Source organism: Xyrauchen texanus, chromosome 15, assembly GCF_025860055.1.
Source record: "Xyrauchen texanus isolate HMW12.3.18 chromosome 15, RBS_HiC_50CHRs, whole genome shotgun sequence".
Lineage (NCBI taxonomy): Eukaryota > Metazoa > Chordata > Actinopteri > Cypriniformes > Catostomidae > Xyrauchen > Xyrauchen texanus.
In genome coordinates this window covers 4,854,784-4,877,154 of record NC_068290.1, presented here as the reverse complement: position 1 = coordinate 4,877,154, position 22,371 = coordinate 4,854,784, and the positions used below count along the sequence as shown (strand labels likewise).

Sequence of the window (22,371 nt, the reverse complement as noted above, 5' to 3'; positions counted from 1 at the left end):
CTGACCCCAAACTAGTCATTTAGTACACAGATCCAGTATGAAGGCATTAGAGATCTACAAGTCTGTGCGTGGAGGTTATAAAAGTGAAAATACATTAGAATTTTCCTGAAGGAAGCAGCAGTGCATGCAAGGCAGCAAAAAACATTAAAAACAGCTTAAATCAGTCAAAGGTGGTTTGCTTGACTGAGGTGGTCTGCCAGTCTGCCAAGTTCCCAAAGTCACTCTTAAACATGCAAATCAGACCAGCTTACACCAGCAAACAAACAAGACTAAGCTATTTGTGTGCGTGCATTTCTTTCAGCAGGGTATCTACAAAGTAATAATAATAATAAGTTTGAATCGAGGCAGTGCGTTAAGTGGTTTGGGCTGAATTAATTGCAGAACTTAAAAGCTTAAAAATCCCTAACTGAAAAGGAATATCAATTCAGTGCTGCTTTGCAGGCAGTTCAATTTAAAAACCAGAACAATTACAATTTCATTTTGAGCTCTGCGAGTTTTCGGTCTATGAAAATCACGGTAATCAAACAGTGGGGACTCCCTTGCAGATATGCTGCAACATGGGTAATGAATAAAAACCAAAGAGAACTGATAAACAAGACCAGCAAATAGTGATGCATTAGTTTTTATTGGCCACGTCAAACTCCGAATTACAAAATTCCCCATAGCTCATATTTAACATTTTCTTTTGCTCTTTAAAGATGAAAAAGGCAGATGTTTTGGTCGTATCTTCGCCTGGTCCCTCTTGACAATCGCTCTAGCTGCTGTGTTCCTGCAAAGCTTCGGCCATGAACAGTTTGCCGAGATTCTGTGACGTGAACTCCTTAATGTTCTGACAGTAGTTGTTGATTTGTCCTTTTGAAAAAGAAACAAAAAAATTATATATAACGAGAACAATTGATAGCTTATTTAACAAGTTGTCAAGTGTTGTCAACTTTGCCAAGCAAAGACAAATGCCATAACTACACATTGTCAAATATGCTTACTTTGATTCAAAGAAAACAGTGAGAAAATGGGATAAACTGTTTCAGTGTGTTTTTACAGAGTAGGGCATTCGCCATTGGCAGGTGTGGCAAAAGTTCAATTTTGGATGTTGTCGCTCACTTATGAATAAAACATGTTCGTAACTAGGGGTGAGTGATATACCGTTAAATCAAAATACTGGTAGAAATTTTCAAATTTCCACTGTGGGCAGCGTTAATCTCATCAACAAAATTACTGATGAAAATGATTATTGACTGTCAACGATAACAAAGATGACTAAATAAATGCATTTTGATAAACTAATTAAACATTGTTGATGAAAATATGCAACTATGCAGTAACTTATAAAAAGTAGCTAATACTATAGTGTATGCATTTTTACACTATTTCAGGAGCTCAGGTTAACACAAGGACAGTTATAATATCGGTTTATGCTCTTTTCTAAATGTTTGATGTTTGGTCAGTTTGTCTCATTTTGGACCTTATCAACAAATAAAATTGTATTTTTGTTCAGCATTATAAGCCAGTACAACAGACTAAAATGAATATGACATGATGAAATATTGATTTAAAAAGAAATTTTTGCCAAAAGACAAAATCACAAAAACAAAAAAAAAGGATCAAATTAACTCTGATTTTGAGTTATGCAAGATGTCGCCGCATGGTAGGGAATGTGCTTTCCAATCAGGGTTTATGCTACAAAAAAAAATAAAAAATTTCTACAACTATTTTATTATTTTATCCATCATTTGTTACTTTTACACTTGGTTATTTGCTTGCCAATTTTGGAATTAGACGTCAATGTCGAAAAAATTCTGCAAAAAACAAAAAAATTCCTGGTTAACACAACCTCTGGTGACAATCACTAGGACATTTTTAATATTTTTTTCTGAAGTTTTTGAATCACTTTCCATAAAAATGGCAAAGATGTGATTTTTATCAAACAAGAATTTCAAAATACTGAAATGTTTGCTTATATCACACACCCCTAATCGTAACTAATTGTAAAGAGTCTGTAAATAAAAGGCAGCGGTGGACAAACAGAAAAAAATGTTTTAGTCCTTAAAAGAAGAACTGAAGTAAAACTTCATTAAAAAAAAAAAAAAGACAGGCAAACATCAGATGTCAAAAATTAATCACATTAATGCCAAAATATAGAGATTAACTTCGATTAATTTAATCTATTTAAACTGCTAGTATTTAATCAAATGATTCAGAGATGACGGCTGTCAGATAAAAGTGGGCAAGTCTAATGAACATTCCAATCGGAATATTACTGGAGAAAAGGACACAGTGTTAAGATTTAAGACCTGCAGTTAAGGCAGATCCAATCATTGCTGAATTAGTCCATTTATGGATCAATTCTTTCAGACAAAGGACCATAAACATCATATATTCTGCAGAATGAGCAGAAAGACCATAAAATGTGTTTAACAGGGGTCGAATAGTAGCTGTTGACCCTTTGGGTACCTGCGATGAGGAGCGAGTCCATGCGGGGAGGGGGCTGTGGGGGTTTGAACATCTTGGTGATGTCTTCTTCTGGTAATGGCGGCTCTCCGCGACTCTGCCGCTGTGCGTTCTCCTGCTGTCTCCTTTGAAGGTACTGCAGACAGAGAAATGATACTTTAGTATAGGTACTGTCAAATTATAACTCAAAGTATCAATGCAAAAACGTGGAGACGGTAAAGTAAAAAGTAATGTTTGGCAGATTACAGCCTCTGGGGGAAAAATACAATGAAAGTGAATGTTGATTGAGGGTAACATTCTGCTTTTGAAATTCACAAAGAAAGTCATACAGGTTTACATGAGGATTAAATTACATCATTTACATTTTTGGATGAAATATACCTGTTAATACCAATCCTGTGTCAATATTTTATTCAAAAGTTAAAGAAATGGGAAGGAAATGTTCAGCAGAAGAAAAAAAGTCACATCAGGGATGGCATAAGGGTGAGTGAATGTTGAGCGATTTTTTTTATTTTTGGGTGAACTATACCTGTCAGGGGTTAGTGGAGTCAAAAATGACAATTTTGTCATCAATTACTTAATGTAACTAAATGCAAGGTAGAATTTTAGGAACGTACAGCCTCCGTCACCATTCACTTTTATTGTATGGAATAAGATGCAATAAAAGTGACGGAGATTCTGCCCAACATCTAATTTTGTGTTCCATGGAAAGAAAAAGTAATGCAGGTTTAAAACAACATAATTAGGGTGACAAATTATAACAGTTTAAATTTTTTGGGTGAGTTAACCATTTAAAAATTACTCTATTTTATATACAGCTGTTACCAAAATTATTGGCAGTGACATAAATTTTGTGTTTCGCAAAGTTTTCTGCTTCAGTTGTTGTGGTGTTGAATCACATTGTTTCTAGATTATTGTGCAGAGTGATCAGATGCAGTTTAAATCACAAAAACACAAATTTCACTGTTTTTTGGCCCTGGCACAAAATGACCAGCTAACATTTCACTAATCATATCAGCAGCACCTGGGAAAGTGTGAACGAGTACTAGTCAGGGGAAATGTTCTATCATTCGGATTATAAGAGCAGACTGATTGCAATAAAAGTAGGGAAGAAGTGCTTCCAATCATTGTGTTCTTGTTAGCAATGGTTACCTCTAAAGAAAGACGTGCAGCCATCATTGCTTTGCATCAAGATGGCCTCACATGCAAGGAAATTGCTGCAAAGAATATTGCACCTGAAAGAACCATTTACCGGATCATCAAGAACTTCAAGGAAAGAGGTTCAACTGCTTATTTTGCAGTTATTTTCCCTGATGAATCCTCTTTCGACTGTTTAGGGCATCTGGAAAATCGATAGTCCGGAGAAGAAAAGGTGAATGCCACCATGAGTCCTGTATCGTGCCAACAGTGAAGCATCCTGAGACCATCCAGTTGTGGGGTTGCTTTTCATCACAGGGAGTGGGCACTCTCACAATTCTGCCCAATATCACTGCCATGAATAAAGAATGGTGGCAAAACATCCTGCAAGACAAACTTCTTCCAATGATCCAGGAGCAATTTGGTGATGATCCGGGCATTTTACAGCATGATGGAGCACCATGTCACAAGGCAAGAGTGATAATGAAGTGGCTCGGAGATCATTACATTGAAATTTTGGATCTGTCGCCAGGTAACTCCCCGGATCTTAATCCCATAGAGAACCTGTGGTCAATCCTCAAAAGGCGAGTGGACAAGCAGAAGCCCACAAATTGTGATCAAATCCGAGCACTAATAAGGCAAGAATGGATCGCCATCAGTCGGGATTTGGCCCAGAAGCTAATATCCAGCATGCCAGAGGGAATTGCAGAGGTTATGAAGAACAAGGGTCAACACTGTAAATATTGACTCTTTGCATATATTGAATGTTTTTGCCAATAAAAGCCTTTAAAACTCAAGAAACGCTTATTGTTTTCCAGTATACCATAGAAACATGTGAAACAATAATCTACATATACTGAAGCAGCAAACTTTGCAAAACACAACATTTCTGTCACTGCCAATACTTTTGGCCATGGCTGTACATTTACAAGTACTTTACACCTCTGACAGGAGGAAGCAGAAAAGGAAAAAAATTGTGAGCCAAACAAGGCAAAAAAAAAAATACAAATAAACTCTAGAAACAGTCAACATTTCATGGAGGTACTCAGTGACCTGGTCGACATCAACAGGAGATACGGTTTCCAAAAGGGTGAGATACAGAGTGAACTAGAGACTCGTAATAGAAAGAAAGATATTCCAATTCTAGATGAATAAAACAGAAACATGGCTGGTGAGATCAGGTGTCATTGTAGCTGCAATTCATGCTGCATGAATACAGATGCATTTATAGGTCATATTGGCCATCGCTTTCCATGATATGTTTGTATAGCATTATTTTTTGTAGATGCCACTTGAGTCTGATAGTTTATCTAATGCAATGACATTCAGATATTTTTAAGTGAGATTTCAAGGCAGAGCGCACACAGAAATGCTAATTTTGTCATTATGTATTTACTTTCATGTAGTTCAAAATTATTATTATTATTTATTTTTAACGGAGGATTTGAAACAACAGCATGAACAACATTTCTGCATGAACAACCTTTAAAAGTGTTCGAAAACATTTGGGGGCAAAACAGACATTTCACATTCACATTTGCTCTAGTTTTTAAAAACCCTGTAATTTCTAAGGTGCATATATAAAGTTTTAAAATATGGTATACTCCTGGAAAAAAGGAAGTGAAATTTATATCCTATTTTAGTTGGTGCGACTAATGTCACCGTTGAGGATACCGGCCATTTTTGTTGAAATTAGGCATATGATTTAGGATTGCAAACAGCCAACACAGCGGCAATTTTCTTTGATATTAAATGGTGATGGATGCAGGTCATTTGGTTTATATGGTCCACATGGGGACTGACGCACGCAGCGCTGTGTGAAGGTGGAGAAGGGAAGGATATGATCGATGACATGAGTAATTACGGCAGATTTCAGCATGGTTGATATAGGAGCCGTTGTGGCGACCTGATATTGCCAGGGCTGCTGGGGTCTGGCCTCATTTGTAGTGCTGTTAAAAGCATTCATTAAATTTATTTTGAAAGGCTAAAACTTCCTGTCAATCAGAAAGTGCTAATATTCTAATATTGGAGGGGGGTGGGGAGGATTGGTGGGGGCACCTTAATCAGGGTCCCCATAATGCCCCTTGATCATTGTTGGGTAAGTTTCTCCAAAGTAATCACTACATTATTCATTTTCTAAAATTGCAATCAGATTACTTTACTGATTACTTCTTAGGAAAAGTAATCCTATTACTAAACACTTCACTTTTAAGTTACTTTCTAAAACACAGAAAGTTGTTTTTCCCTTGTCAGTTTTTCCAATCGTTCATGGTCGCTCATCATGGGTCTCTTCAGCTGTCCGAGAAATGCAAATATATTCTATTCTACATAAATTATGTTAAAGAAATATGTGCAACTACTAACGTATATACAAGTAATTAACTTAATTGAAAGTCAGTAACCGTAATGCATTGCACATTACACTTATTGCATATTACAATAACTAATTACTTCGTAATCGGATAAAAAAATAATAAAAAAATCCTAAACGGTGTTTGCGGTCATTGCCATCAAACCTGGCAGGACGTGTCTTCGTGTGCCATTTTTAAACAAATGAACACAAATGAGATTTAAGAGCTAAAGCGGAGGCGAACACTAACAAGTCTTGGCCCTTTCCCAAATCGTACGGTTGTATGGACTACTTTATGGTACTTTTATGGTTCTTGTTTGCCTTTGTTGGGGCTTGATGGTCCCCATTTACTGTATACATTCAATGGGCCTCATTCATGAAACACGAGCAGCACTACTTTGTGCAAATAGTTCGCAAAACCATTTAAGTAAACAGTTACATTCATTAAAGTTAGTGGGTATGAACAATTTACACCTGCACCTGACCACGAGTTAATTGCGCATAAGACATTAGAACTCTATTCTTTCAGGCAAACTGCTGTGACTACATTTCGATAGAAGTAAAATTAAATAAAATTATTCATAATTGAATAAGTGAAAGTAACCTTAATAACAAATAAAAAAAGGGTTGCTTTGTTTTGTTGACATTTCTTTAAATTTTATTTTGTTTACTAACCAAATTTCTGTAAAAGATAGTCTGTAAATTAGCACGTTAATGAGTCGAACGACTTCCTCTAATCCGTAAATTTTTATTTTTTGCTGTTTTTTTTTTTAATCAACAACTGACTGTAAAGAACAGAAAGGGTATTAAAAAAAATACATTATTTAATGAGAAATGTTGTGTATGTATAAATGGATGCATGTATAAATTTGTGTGGATGTCATTTTTGGATATGTATTACACGGAACAAATTTTACTCTAAACACGCAGTGGATCTCGCTACTGAATACTCCACAACTACTGGTGAGTGAAATCTGAACATTTACCAGCCAGTTGCCAAATATATATATATATTTTAGTCACATAGCGTGCAACATTTGGTTGCAAATGCAAGTGATTTCCTCGCATTGTAGTAGAGCGGTAGCGCATAGAAAAAACATTGATCTTGGGATCTAATAATCGATATAGAGATCAAATGAAGATGGCGGTGCATTACAAAATCAATGTTTTTACTCACCCCTACTGGTCCTGCTAAGCTGTAAGGCTTAAACAGCCAGTGATCTGACTCATGTGTTTCTGGACCTGGAAAGCCCATCTTATTGAACTAATGACTTAGCCTTGCTATGTGTGGATTTATTTAAACTGTGGGCCAGTGCCTGATTTGGCTATGGCTTACCTTGATAAAAGTTTGCTTCTATGTGTCATGGCCAAAAGCATACCTTACTGTGCAAGGAGATGGAAGAAAAACCCCAGTAACCACCTGAGCAAATAGCATTTTTTGAGAAAACTCTTGCAGATCACTGCAGTTAAACAGGCTTGCAAACCGAGCAAATTTAAAATGTTAGGCAAAGAGAGTAAGTCGATCAGCTTAGACCATGTGAGCCGATTGGCTTGACACATCACATGTGAGCAAACTAACTGGTTAACAGATAACAAAACTGCTTGTGCCATTTAGAGTTTTATGCATGAACTTATTCATCAATTAACATTTTCCATTGAGCATCTGCATCTTCTCTTTCCTTAATTGACATCTGTAAGTTAGATACTGAGGGCTATTGCTGATTTCTTTTGACACTACAACCTTAGATGAACAGACAACAAGAATAGGACCAAACTAATGTGCACCCAAGCCAGCCAAATGAAATCAGAGCCTTTCTATGCCCTTTCATGCACTTCTTTCTTGTTTGTGATGTGCTATTTTCAGGTGGATCTTATAACTCATGTTTACAAAATGCCACAGAGCAAAAACCTGAAAATTAAGGGAATTTTTGAATTTTGGGGTTTTAAACAAGACAGCCTGCCTCAACTTTAAATAAGCATCTATTGGCCGGTTGTATCTCAGGCACAAAGGGACATCAATATTACTAAGCAAGACATGTTCCATGGCATAAATTAGTGCATGCACCAACTTTTAAAATGAAAAACTGACAATTTGTTATTGTTTAATAAATACAAATTAATATTTGAACATAACAAAAAGTGATATACCTGCTGCTTCTGCTGCTGTTGCTTGCTGAGGTTGCGGGAGAACGTATTGTACTTCACAATTTCTTGGCTCATGTCATCCACGCGATCCATCAACAGTTGAAGGTTTTTTTTCAGGTGGTTACTATGGCAACAGATTGAAAAAGTTTAGTCAAAGTTGTGTAATAAACGGTTGGCTGCACATTATTGCATAATTTCTCAACGCTGTTCTCCTCAATTAAAAATCCAAGATGACAGAATTATGATCAAGTCGATAAGGGCGACTATCTGCGCCGAATTTACATGGTTCAGGGAGACTTCTGATTTTAGCATGTGGCAATTTTTGAGGGCCACAAAATATCTTAAACCTTTTTTGATCTACTAACATACCGATTCAGTTCCAAAGCCATGAGCCCCCTATGTAGGCAGCATTTTAAGGTATATTTCCAAAGCAAATGCTGCTCTAAAATGTATGAGCATACTGCCTTTCATGATGCCTTCTTTTGGCCAAATTTTAAGGCCATGTGCACACTTAATAGATTTTGATTTGAAAACGTATACATTTCGCTATATTTATGCCTCTCATCCACACTCAAACAATGTTTTCCTCGACCGAAAACGTTAGGAAAAGCGGATTAGTGTGAATGTGGCCCAAGGAAGCATCATTTGGTGGAGGAAAACACCATTTCAGTGTGGATGAGTGCAAAATGTATGCATTTTCAAACAAAAACATTAGTGAGAGGCCACGTCCATTTAAGTTTGAAACCTCCGTTTTCAGTTTCCTAACGTCATCTTTTCCCAAAATATGTGGTACTAGTGTGTTTTAGAATGTCTCCATTTATGGTGGAGGAAAATGCTGTGTGACATTGTGGATTGAGAGGCATAAACTTAGTAAAATCAGTATTCAACGTAAACGTATTAGCGTAGACCAGGGGTCGGCAACCCATGGCACGCGTGCCAATGCTGGGGGTAGTAATCACTGGCACGCCAGCAATGACGAGAGTAGACTATTTTGTTCATATGAAATTCTGCAACTGCATTCCAATCTACATCTTGATGTAATCCTTCCTCATGATCACGCAGCGTTTTTTCATGAGCTGAATGGGAGGCTAAACAAAAAGTTAAATGTGACGAGACTGCAGTATATGCAATAGACTCGTGTGGTGCATGCAAGCCATCTGCGCATCACGAGCCGGTAGCACTTTTGGTTAATTGCGCAAGTAAACGTGTCCGCTTTGCTTCAGTCAGGCTGCACAGGTGACAGCCTACATTCAGTGTTCAATTAGTTACTTTTTGCTTTCAGAACACGTCATGTAATAAGGAAAACACCACTATTAATCCTTGAGATTTCCAACCCAGCATACAGGAACACTGCTTAAACCATCGTCACTTTCAAAATTACATTAAACGATTTAAAGAGAAAACATAAACCCACACTGTGGGGTTAAAAATTTAATTATTCCAAAAATAAATTAAACCTGCAAAATAACATTTTTGGATTTTGCAGGTGCGATTCACCAAAAAGGGCTAAATAGCTGATTGGCTTGCATGCGCGGCGTGAGTCTCATCACACTTTAATAATATTTACATCGAGACACCTGTGTTCTGTTCTACTTGTTGCACTACTTCCTTTTTTTAGCGTAAGAATGCGTTCAGTCTAAACATCACCTTAAGGTGTTCACACAGGATACACAATTGTGTTAAAAACAGTTAGACAGGGGTGGCCTGGGTAGCTCAGAGAGTACAGACACAGACTACCACCCCTGGAGTCGTGAGTTGGAAACCAGGGCATGCTGAGTGACACCTAAGCAACAAAATTGGCCCGGTTGCTAGGAAGGGTAGAGTCACTTGGGGTAACCTCCTCATGGTCGCTATAATGTGGTTCGCTCTCGGTGGGGCGTGTGGCGAGTTGTGCGTGGATGCCGTGGAGAATAGCGTGAAGCCTCCATACGCGTTATGTCTCCGCATTAACACACTCAACAAGCCATGTGATAAGATGCGCGGATTGACGGTCTCAGGCGCGGAGGCAACTGAGATTAGTCCTCCGCCACCCGGATTGGTCACTCACTACGCCACCACGAGGACTTGGGAGTGCATTGGGAACTGAGCATTCCTAAAAAAAATTTGAACGTAGATCTAAAAGTAGATTGAGTAGAATGGAACAGACTACAGGGGATTCGAGAGACAGCATCTAAACGTTCAAAACGGTGTGATGCGACAACGGCCCAAAAGTGCCTTTCTGACACATATACTAACTATTAAAAAATGTTGTAGACTGAATACATTTCTGTTTCAATGGCCCCTTAGAAGGCAAATGCCTGTGTATGCAGTACACATCAAGACAGCTCACTAGGTTACGGAACGGATGTTATTCTTATATTCCAAATCGGCAAATTTCAGAAATGCTTCATCTTTATTAATAAGGTAAAACAAATTATTTCCCATTTCCAGGCCTTTTCAGGAAATATTCTGGAGGGACAGACCATCCATTATAGAATTGGGTCACATCCTCCTACTAAAGATGACACTTTAACATTCATCATTACATACTTTCAGTCTGTGCTTTTGGTATGACATTTGCACTTTTGACACATTGGTATTTGCCAAGAAAGGAAAGGGCATCTCTGTACACAGGAACACCCAAATTACACGCTGAATACATTATCATTATGTGCACGCTGAGCGATCTCATCAGCAGGGCCTATTAAACACACCAGCTCCCGGGATGCTCTGAATAACAAATGAAATAAGTATTCTAAATGGCAAAGATTTTGCCAGCTCATAAAGTGTTAAAGTCTACAACACCTGCTCACATCCCAAGTATTTAGTCCATCAATTAGTCTGATTCGCAGGAGGGCCTAACCAGCTGTGACGGCTGGAGATGAATAGTCAGAAAAGCTGAATTATCAGTCACAATGTTCATTAAAGAGGACGTATCATGCAAAAAGGACTTTCCCTGCACTTTTGAAATAGAAGAGAAAAACTACATAGACTAGGACTGGGCGATTTTGCAGTTTTCCCGCCCTATTGACAATATTTGATATACATCACAATATACGTATTTGCACTGAAATGGCTATATTTTACATATACATATTTTGTTACTAAAATGTAATTAAGCAAACAAATCATTGAATCAGTTTAAAATCCATTCATTGTATCGGACTGATTTGAAGTAAATCATGAAAATTATTTGAACTAAATGAAATTTGTGGTAATTTTTTTAAATTAAAATAATTGCAATACTTTGCAAAATCACTGTGAATATAATGAAAATGGTTGTGTAAAACTAAAACAGGAGAAAAACGTTTGCCAAGTTATTGGTGCAAGAAACCTTGACTAATATAAGTGGATTTCTACAAAGAAAGAATAAATATGGCAACTGTATAGTACATCCCTTTAAAACTTAAATATGGTCCTTGAAGCTACTTGTCATATAACTAAAAAAAATAACAGTGTTCAACTGTAATGACTCATTTTCAAGAACACTTCTGTTCATCGAAATGGTCTCGTTTCAATCTGTAATAAAATTCTGTGGAATTGATTGAATAAATTAAAAAGAGAATATTTGCAGGAGAATGGCACTGTCCTGCCATGTCATAAGCCCTTTCTGATTTACCGACCTCTCCAAATAATTACATTTTAGGTCAGCGGTTCACTACTGGTGGTAGGGTTGTGCCGATGGACGATATCATCGTCCATCGTGATGGCTGACAAACATCACGATGTAGAGCCACCATCGTGATGCCACGCCCCCTTTTGCGAGTCTTGCTAGTGTGACTCACTAATCCTAGTCTCTTCTATAGTTAACCTAAAAACTTTGCAGGGATTGCTCTGTAAATTAAATTGAGAATATAACTAATGCATATATGCTATTTAGGATTGCGTAAAGAAGTCTAATATCTTTCACCATAGACCATGTTTAAATTTCGATGTTTCTGGCCAGAAATACCAACATATCCAGCACGTGCAGGCAAGGTGGCATATTCTGCTGGATGGCGCACACGCAAGTGGTCATGAAGATTGGTCGTCTGCCCATCTTTTGCGCGGCTCACACATGAGCAGATCTTGCACAAAACTTCGGACGGGTCCCTTGGCTGTCCACTCTCAACAGGTCTAAATCCAAAAAATTGCCATATAGGCGAAGTAGTACCCTTTTTAGCAACCAACACCAACGCCATTGTATCAACTCTACGTGGAAGGAAGCTTTTTTTTTCTTACGTGCAATATATTACAAAGCCCGGATGAGTAGGCTACTAATTAGTTGGGCTAGTAAAATAACGAAATTATAGTTTTTCAGTAGAAAAAAATATCTATGTAAAGAGATATATTAAAATAAAAAGTGCTTAAAAGTGCACAACTCTTAAGTGGAAGAAATATTTTTCCCCGTTACGTGCAACCTATTGGAAAGCGCGGATGAGTCAGTTGGGATAGTAAAATAACGAAATTATAGTTTAAGTGGAAAATAGTATTTATGTAAAGAGATATATTAAAATAAAAAGTGCACAACTCTTCTTAATTGAAATCAAAAAAATAAAAAAATGCTTCACGTGTCGTGCAACCTACTGATAAAGCGCCGACGAGTCATTAGTTGGGTTAGTAAAATAACGAAATTATAATTTGTCATATAATTTTTGAAAATTATATGAAATTATATACCCCGACGATATCATCGTCCATCGCAATGTTTTACTGTCAACATCGTCAACTGCCAATTTAGGGGACATCGCCCAACCCTAACTGGTGGGTTGTGATCCAAAATATGGGTCTCACATCTGTTCTGATGGGGTCACAGAAAGCAGGGAAAAAACAATGCTAAATGCATCTTTTTGGACTCTTGAAAATCAAGATTTTGATATTGTGCATAAATGAAGAATAATTTCTAGTTTCAACATTATTTGTCCTTCAAACCAAAACATTAGCTTCACAGCATGTGAACCACATTTGATTTTCCAAATTTAAAATTGTACACTTGCAGCCAACACTGACAGCCCCATATCTCTGGGATTTAACTATATAGGGCCTTAAAAATGATCCAGAATCTGAATCAGAATCTAAATGGATTTTAAGCTACTTTTAATACTTTGAGTTATCAAGTCTCAAACTTTTGAAAAACACAAAAATAGTTTACTCCATTTTTGGACTCACACCATTGGCATATAACAAGGGGTGCTGGAGACAACTGATTTCAGTAATAGACCTACATATCTCTTTCTGTGTAAAAAATAAAATGACCACCTTTTCTAATGTTATTTTTTTTTTACCTGTACTTTTGCCCCAAAATAATAGGTGGTAGACATTTTAAATTCCCTCTACACAATAATGGATTACTTAAGGCCTATAATGAAAAATGGATCAATCCATTGCATTTAATATTTTGGCTTACATCATTTATGTAACATTCACCATTTACATTTTTTTATAAAAATCAAAAAACAACATTAAAACATCTCTGGTTGATACAGAACCAGTTGAAAACCACTGCTTTAAGTTTTACTAGGGCAAGATAATATGCTAGAAGCAAAGCATGCATCCATATCCTAAGTATGTATTTGGTTGCCTGTAAGCAACAGGATTTAATAAATGCAGGCATAAAATCACAGCTTTGCATTCAGAAAATGTCTCTGCTCCCAGAAGGCTGGTTTTACGACAATATTCCTATTGCTTTCAGTTAAAGCTACATGCAAGCCGTATTTCAGGGGTCAGGATTAAACTGTGCCTTTGGGGCATGTCATCGTGTATTTCCTCTGTCAACATGCTTGTGCTAAGCAGACTCATGGAAGAGAGGCTTAAAAAGACACAAATTGACAGGTTGAATCAGCAAATTACAAATCTTTTTCCACATTCTGACCCAATAGAACTCCAGCTGTAATTTGCATGATTGGCACGGAGGTGGTCGGGGTGATACTGACCTGCTTGACAGATTGAGCAGCTCATGTTTGTCAGCCACTGTACTCTTCTCCTGAAGGTCCCACATGAGAACGTTTATAAGATGAGAGTTCTTGATGACAATGGGGACCTCCTCAAACATGTGCTCGTAGCCGATGTTGGCCTTCTTTAGCCTGCAAAATGAAACAAAATGGTTTTAACTGCATGTGCATTTAGCACTATTTGTCATTTGAAACATCATTGATTATCTTGCCCTTCAATGTAATAATGAATGGCGCCATTTTACTGGTAACATTGATTAATTGGGGACTGTGTGTACAGAAAACATTTTTACAAGATTAAGACATCTAGATGATTGCTTCCCTTTTCTTTTAAACTGAATGTAGTCAGATGAGGTTTCTTGAATGCTTGGATTAGTTCACTGATTCAGGGTCTCCATGGTGATGAAAACATGGAAATATTAGGGAATTTAAAAAATTAGATTTCCAGGCCTGGAAAAGTCAAAAATTAATACATTAAAAATAAGATTGGAACTGGTGATTTTAATCTCCTTGCCATTTTTGCTTTCAATATGCATCAGATGATCATCGATCAGTGAAAAGTCTGAAGGTGTGCCATGAAAGGCTGAGACAAGGCTACGTTAGACTAGGTCAAAACAGGCCAAAGGAACAGAAACGGAGAAACATTCTTGAACCGCAAGCATCCCTACGACATCTCAGTCCCTGGAGGCCTATTTTAGGGGGGGATTTAGCCCAGCCCAAAAATATTCATTAGCGCCCCCCAAATAAATCAATATATCAGTCAATATATTTTCTCAGTGATTTGGTTTTCCACCAACCGTTCCACCGCATCTTAAACTTGCGGGCACTTGGACCTGGGGAAGGCTGCTGCTGCACACACTCGTGACTGGCCGCTTCACACGGGACATGGCAAGCAGTGGAATCACAGCGCGGCTGCCTCTTTCTCTAGTAGAGGAAGCCTTATGTGCAGTCAAGGCGGTGCTAGTGTCACGATTTCAGGGGCAGCTGTTGCCATAGTTACAATCAACAAGAACTCAGTCACCTACACGCATAGCAACAGCAGCAGACTTCCAATGTATGTGAGAGAAATATTCTGCACCCATTTTACCTCACCTGATTAAGTGCCCTGGCAACTGTGTATATAGTCAGGGGCATAGATTCAAGGGGGTTGAGGAGATGTAACCCCCCCAATAATTAAAACAAGCAAGTACAATCCCCCCTGGCCTGGGTAGCTCAGCTACTATTGACGCTGACTACCACCCCAGTAGTCGCGCGTTCGAATCCAGGGCGTGCTGAGTGACTCCAGCCAGGTCTCCTAAGCAACAAAACTGCCCAGTTGCTAGGGAGGTTAGAGTCACATGGTGTAACCTCCTTGTGGTCACTGCTCTCAATGGGGCGTGTTAAATTGTGCATGGATCGCGAAGAGTAGCATGAGTCTCCACATGCTGCGAGTCTCCTCAGTGTCATGCACAACGAGCCACGTGATAAGATACATGGATTGACTGTCTCAGAGACTTGTCCTCCGCCACCCAGATTAAGGTGAGTAACCATGCCACTATGAGGAACTACTTAGTAGTGGGAATTGGCCATTCCAAATTGTGTAGAAAAGGGGATAAAAATAAAATAAAAATAAAACAGCAAAAACAACCCCCACCCCAAAATGTATACCATGATCAATGGAAACATGTAAATTCTTCATACTCTAGTCCCCCCAATGTTCAAGCCAAATCTATGTCCTTGTATATAGCTCATACAGAAGTTATATCTAATCATTAGTTGTTCAATTAAAAGTTTGTATGATTGGCTGTGAATAAAGCATTCACTTTCTCACATTCATCAGAAAAAGATAAAATATTTTTATCTCACGGCACCTGCCGTTAAGAGCCGTGCACATGAAAGTGGCAGGATTTTGGGTGCATGAGCACTGCTTGCTCAGCATCTGTGCGTCGCTAGCAAAATTAGCCTCCAATTGAAAATTAACTAGAGCCTTACGCTTGCAGCGTCCAGTGTGAAACGGCCTTTAGGCCTACTTGCAGCTAATATTTTGGTTAAAATTATCTACTTCTGTGGCTTTAGACTGCTAGCTAACTTAAAGGACAGATTCATGCAGATAGGCTACTATATGAATTCGTGTTGAGAGACAGAGAGAGAGATCACTACGATATAGTCATAATCAAAGCTTAAACCAGAACGTTTTTATGTGAGGCTGCCTGTAAGTTACAGTGTAACAGACGTTGTGAGCGAGCTAACGGTAACATTAATGGTCTTTTAAATTCGACATGAGTTATGTGGCGATAATATCTAATTATTTGTATTTAATGTAGTTTTGCTATCTGTGCCAGGCTATAAATGAGACAGATGATGTAACATCATGCACATTTTTTTTCATACTCAATTGCTTTCATTCAGTAGGCCATCAAAAGAGAGAAGCAGTTCTGTAATATAGGTTGTAATAGGTGTTTAGGATCTTACTTTTATCAGATTTTATGCCTAATTATTTAGTTTTGCCCCATTGTGGATGGTACCGTTTAATATGTACCATGTGTCTGAATGATTGGGTTAATTTTGAGAATTAACAAAAGGGTGAAACTTAAATAAAAATGTTTTTCTAATGGTATAATATGAATAATTTCTCTCTCAAAATAAAAACCAAAAAGTATTTTGGCTACATAGTACAGCTATTTTTGTTGGTGTTGGATGAATGGGGGACAGTGGACTTTAATTTTTTTATTTGGATAGAAATTAAGTCAGTCATATTAGATCAGTGTCTAGCACTAAGGTTATTGTTACTCTAAACCGGTATGTTACTCTTAAAATACATGATGAAAAGATGTTTTGGGGGCTTAAAAAAAATAAAAATAAAATTCTGTGGTTAGAGTCTTAGCCCCCTTTCCATGAATCTCTGCATGGAGCCAAAGACTTTCTGTAGGCAGTTTGAATTTTTCCTCCTGAAAGCTCAAACGTCACTGCTTTGCTGATACATTCTCCCATTAGACGCATGTCTAGCAGCAATTTAAAAGCAATTACCATCAGCCGAGAAGCCAGGGAGGTTGTAAACTTGGTGCATTTGTTTGTTTGGCAGACAGTGCTGTCTGCTGCTTCAAAGACATCCCATCAAGACAAATAAAATCCCCTCACTAAAGGCTCCTTTAGAGAGGGAAGGATTTCTCTTTGTGCGTGTTGGGGAAGTTTCTCATTAGAAAAGATTAATAGCAACAAAAACAGGAAGTGAATAAGGCACACAAATAGTGTACAAATAAAGTGTCTGTAACGGATTATTTTTATTTTGTGAGCGTGAATGCTGAATGTAAACCTGAAATATAAACATATTTTAATAAATATAATATTATAGCATACATTATATAGTATTTAAAAAATTCTTATTTTTAATTGAAATGTTTAATTATTACTCAATTTATATAAAAGGTTTGTCACTGTTGAACCCAGTTAACAAAATTTAAGACAGAACTAGTTTTAAAGCCCTGATTTAGGTCATTTTGTAATTTGAGCAATAAACCTTAAATAGACAAAACAAATATACCACAATGGGTAACCGGGTTACATATTTGGTCTTAATTAATGAATCACTCAGTAAGTGATAGATTGTTTGGGACCAAATGTTGCAAATGCTTTATCAATATGGTTATTGATCAATTTCTTTAATGTAATGCATTTAAAACAACCTAATTTTAATGCTAGGTTAATTTTACGTTGGATTAGAGAATTTATTAATATTTTATCTATCATAACTAATACATGATTTGTCTCTCTTATGCTTTAAATAAAGTAATGGCACACCAGTGTACACTGTAGTTGGAAATAGTTGTGAAATGTAATGATGCATTTCACATTAGGAAGAATTCTGCTCCTCACATCATCAATGGATACTATTGGGTGTTAAGGTGTATCTTACCCCTCCGGAGAGAAGTCTTTCTCCTTACAGATCTCCATTAATTTGGGGGTTAACCTGTAGGCCTTGAGACACAGAGAGCCTTGTGCTGTCTTTATGGGATCTACAGGGGGAAAAAAGAAGTTGCAAAGGCAAGTTGTATTACATATAGTAGCCTCAAAAGTACAAGGACACGTAGGCCTCTATCAGACTGCAGCTAAATACTGTTGTAGTATTTAATCCAGCTCTGTTCACACGAAGTTCAGTTAAATACAAGCACAATCTAACCGAAAGTTTGTCAATTCCCGAAAAATCGACAAGCAAATTTACATTAAATCAGCGATCAATATTTAAAAACACTTGTGGATATTTCCATGGAAGTAATGAATCTGACAAATGCATTAGGTGGCTATTCTATACATGCATTCAACATAATAATCATATTATTTTATAATATACCACAATTAGTTCTGGTCCTCGAATCTGACTGGATGAGACGTTCTATGAGCACTGATGGTGTGACAGTATCAGCACTCGGATGCTTCACTGTGTCTATCACTCCACTTAGTGTTCATGCCGTTCTAAACTAAAGTGTAGTGCATGTGTGTTAGGAGTTACTGTCTTTACTTTTGAAATTACATATGTTAGCCAGCAGGTGGTGGCAAAAGATAATTTTTGTGTGTAATATGAGCCAGTTGGTGACGTTATGTGAATCCGTTAGTCATTGTTTACATAGAACAGCGCTCTGAGTTTCCACATTGGATACATACTGTTTAAAATGGCAGAGGACATCGCTGTATCTATAGTGAATTACAACATTTGCTCACCGGCTACCCCGAAATAAGAGGGAAGATGCTTGGATGTCTATATTCCACTGAGAAAGCTGACCTTCAGAAAGCTGACAGCATCTCTGCTTGTGAGTGGCAACAGGTAATCGCTCTCTCTCTCTCTGTCTCTCTCTGTCTCTCTCTCTCTCTCACACACACACTTATCCAATAACTTGTTAAAAACAGCACAAGCCGTTATACTATTTCTGAAATGACATTTTTGCATTACTTTTTGAACCAGCAATGGCAGATTCACACTCGCAATCGTGCTATATGGCCCTAAATCAGCACTGCTGTGATTACCTTATGGCACTCGGCCAAATCACAGCAGTACTGATGAAGGGCCATATCTCAATCTTGCTCGTGTGATATTGCTTAATTTTAACATGGGCTGGAATAATAAAAAAAAAAAAGGGTGACTAAAAAGTGGACTTAGAAGATATTTAAAAAATTATAATAATAAAGGGTCCAAGCACCAAAGGTGCTGGAACCCTATTGTGTTTGTACTGATTTTCTTATTATTATTTTTCTGCCATAAACGTATATGGGAGCAAAAAACGTAAGTTCTAGAGACACCAAACTTGGCAGGATGGTTCCAAATCCATCTCAAATGTCATTTTCAAATGCCTACATTCATTTGACCACTGGAGTCATATGGCTGATTGTCTGTGCTTTTTAGAGTATCAAAAATTGTGTTACCATCTACTAGCATTATAAAAGGACCTACTGAGCGGAGATATTTTTCTGCTGAAGAAAGGAAATTATATATACATCTACGATGGCATGAGGGTGAGTAAATGATGAGAGCAGAAGCAAGCAAGTTTTCTTCCAGGATAACCTTGTACGTGGCTTAATTTATGCATCCTTCACAAAGACGAATCGAGACGAAGATTGGTGATGATCTGGGGGTGCTTCAGCAAGGCTGAAATTGGGCAGATTACTCTTTGAGAAGGGCACATGAATCAAGGTACATACAAAGTTATCCTGGAAGAAAACTTGCTTCCTTCTGCTCTGACATTGTTTCCCAACTATGGATTGTTTTTTCCAGCAGGACAATGCTCCATGCCACACAGCGAGGTCAATCAAGGTGTGGATTGAGGAGTACAAGATCAAGACCCTGTCATGGCCAGCCCAATCTCCAGGACCTGAACCCCATTTAAACCTCTGGAATGTGATCAAGAGGAAGATGGATGGCCACAAGCCATCAAACAAAGCCGAGCTGCTTGAAAATATGCCAGGAGTGACATAAAGTCAGCAATGTGAAAGACTGTAAGAGAGCATGCCAAGACGCATGAATGCTTTGATTGAAAAATCAGGGTTATTCCACCAAATATTGATTTCGGAACTTTTCACAAGTTAAAACATGAGTACTGAGCCGTTTAAAAATGTATAATTAATATATATATATATATAAAAAATTATAAGAGATTGGACAGAATAATTAGGCGAATATACTACACTATATTTTCTAGTATTCTACAATATTTCATTATTATTTTTATTAATAATAACAACAATCTCAAATATATCAATATATTATTTAGTTTGGAGGGTTCCAAAAACAAAAAAAAACAGCATGACTGAAAATTGGACTTAAGCAGACAATAAATAATTATTTTAAGCATTTGTAAATATGTTACCATTTAATCTAACTACAAATACATTGGTAAACCTTGTGCAACATTTGATAAAGCTGTAAAAGAAATCAAACACTGTATTGTATGGTTCCAAGTTCTATATCAGTAAATAATGTAAATGTGTTGAGCTTACACTACTAATGAATTAATCATCAAATCAATTAAACAATCATCAGCCAAAAGTTCATGATTTGGACATCAGAATACTCATGCCTATACCTAGTTGGCATTTTTGTAAAACCTATTGCTACCATGGAACATTTTGTCAAGTGAGGTACAATTCTACATCTTCTACAAACACTAAAACTGATATGCCTCATAAGAATATCTTTGAAAATAAAAAGCCTTGGAGTCCAAAATGCTCAGGCAGTTGATGGCTCATTTGTAATGCACAATAAGGCTTATTACAATATCAAAAAGGTCACAGAGTTAAACATCACAAAACAACCATTCCCTCGTCCTTCTGTTCTGCACCTACAAGACATTTATATTCACTCTGCGGATAACCAATCTCAGGTCCGAGGACCAGGAGGTCATGCAGCGAATCCTTTTCCCCCTCTTCAAGAAAGAAGTCATGGACTGCCAATGCTGTCAGTTTTCATAATCGAGCTGAGAAAGCCACAAAAGTTCACCATTGCTTTTAGTAACAGAGTTGTATTGAATTAATGTGCTTGTCAGAGGGTTGTCAAAAGACTTGGGAAGTGTTCACACAAGGCTTATCAGTGCTGTCACTCACATCCTGCCTGTAGAGGGGGTCCTGAGTACTTTTAAAAACGTCCTTCATTTGCCGAAGATTTGACCAGCTGTAGACAAGGAAGGCCATTTTCTTACCAGAGCATTTGATAGACACAAATAAAAGATAAGGTTTTGTGTTTAAAGGCCTATTAAAGGAATATTGCAGTGTTTTCACAGCTTTCGGGTTATGTACATCACGTATGATGTAGGCATGGGCAATATATTGAATTTACAATATGTTTGCACTATATTTGCGATATTCTGTTTGCGCTAATTTTGCATGTGGAGTATATTCCGATGATTTACATACGATTTATTTGTCCACTGAGCTTCCAAATGAGCATATTTAATTTTACATTTCCTGTTTATTTAGATTGAGCAATGATATGAGAGCTATCAGATAGACTGATGATCAGTTTTACCAATTTTTTAACTGATATTTACAAATTTCTGCTTAATTGGTTCTCTTTTAACTACTGATATATAGTGGGTGTAAAGAATTGCACCCAAGCGTCTAAACAGTATATATACTACTGTGTGTTCAGTACGAAACAGCGGTAGTCACAGGTAAAGCTACTTTCAATGTTAACTTTAATGTAAATTTGGTCTATGCATGCAGCGGTATGCATTTTTTTCCCCTTTATATGTATGATATTACTTTTAATTAAATATGCATAGGCTATTATGTTTTTATTGTTGTAGTCTAATGAATTTTTATAGTTGCCATTGTGCAAAAAGGCATAAAGCAATATTGAAATATCGGTTCGGAATAACAGTAATAAAACAAAACAAAAATCTATATTTTGTTAAAAATCAAAATAGGTCGATCTCTAATTATTGTCTGTGGTAATCGACAGGATATAATGTGGTACATAAACATTAGGATTAAACAAAGCCAGAATTCTGAGAAGTGTACGCTATAGTTTTAAAGTCATGTGAGACTACTAATGTATTGGAAATAGTTATTAAAACAGCTTTCCACTGAAAATAGGTCTAAATCCTCAATGAGGGCCAGAGCTGCATCTAAAATGGAATTCTTTTCACACTATGCAAAGAGATGTTGGCAGACTTTTATTTAGCCTTTAATATATCAGTATGCATTATTGATTAAATATAAAGAATGGCATGACAGTGCGGCAGTCTCGACTGTGAAGTCATGTGTGGAATGATGGGCAAAGAAAACTCTAGACTTCCTGAGAATGGCCTTCAAACTAACAATGTCCCTCAACAGCAGACACACCTGATTAAAGAAAATATGTGATGACCCATTCCACTCTGCAGTAAATTATTCAAATAACTTTAAGACAGAAGCTGG

General features: G+C 37.2%; 1 protein-coding gene across 1 annotated transcript in view; it reads right to left on the bottom strand.

Annotated features, from left to right (window-relative positions):
• Positions 1–606: 606 nt before the first annotated feature.
• eif3ha (eukaryotic translation initiation factor 3, subunit H, a) overlaps positions 607–22,371 on the bottom strand; it is an 85,501-nt gene continuing 63,736 nt past the window's right edge. The window contains exons 4-8 of the mRNA XM_052143301.1: positions 17,882–17,981; positions 13,972–14,121; positions 8,084–8,204; positions 2,452–2,584; positions 607–852 (exon numbers count right to left, since the gene is read on the bottom strand). Of these exons, the coding sequence (XP_051999261.1) occupies positions 755–852; positions 2,452–2,584; positions 8,084–8,204; positions 13,972–14,121; positions 17,882–17,981 (602 nt within the window). The 3' untranslated portion in view covers positions 607–754. The remainder of the gene's footprint in view (positions 853–2,451; positions 2,585–8,083; positions 8,205–13,971; positions 14,122–17,881; positions 17,982–22,371) is intronic.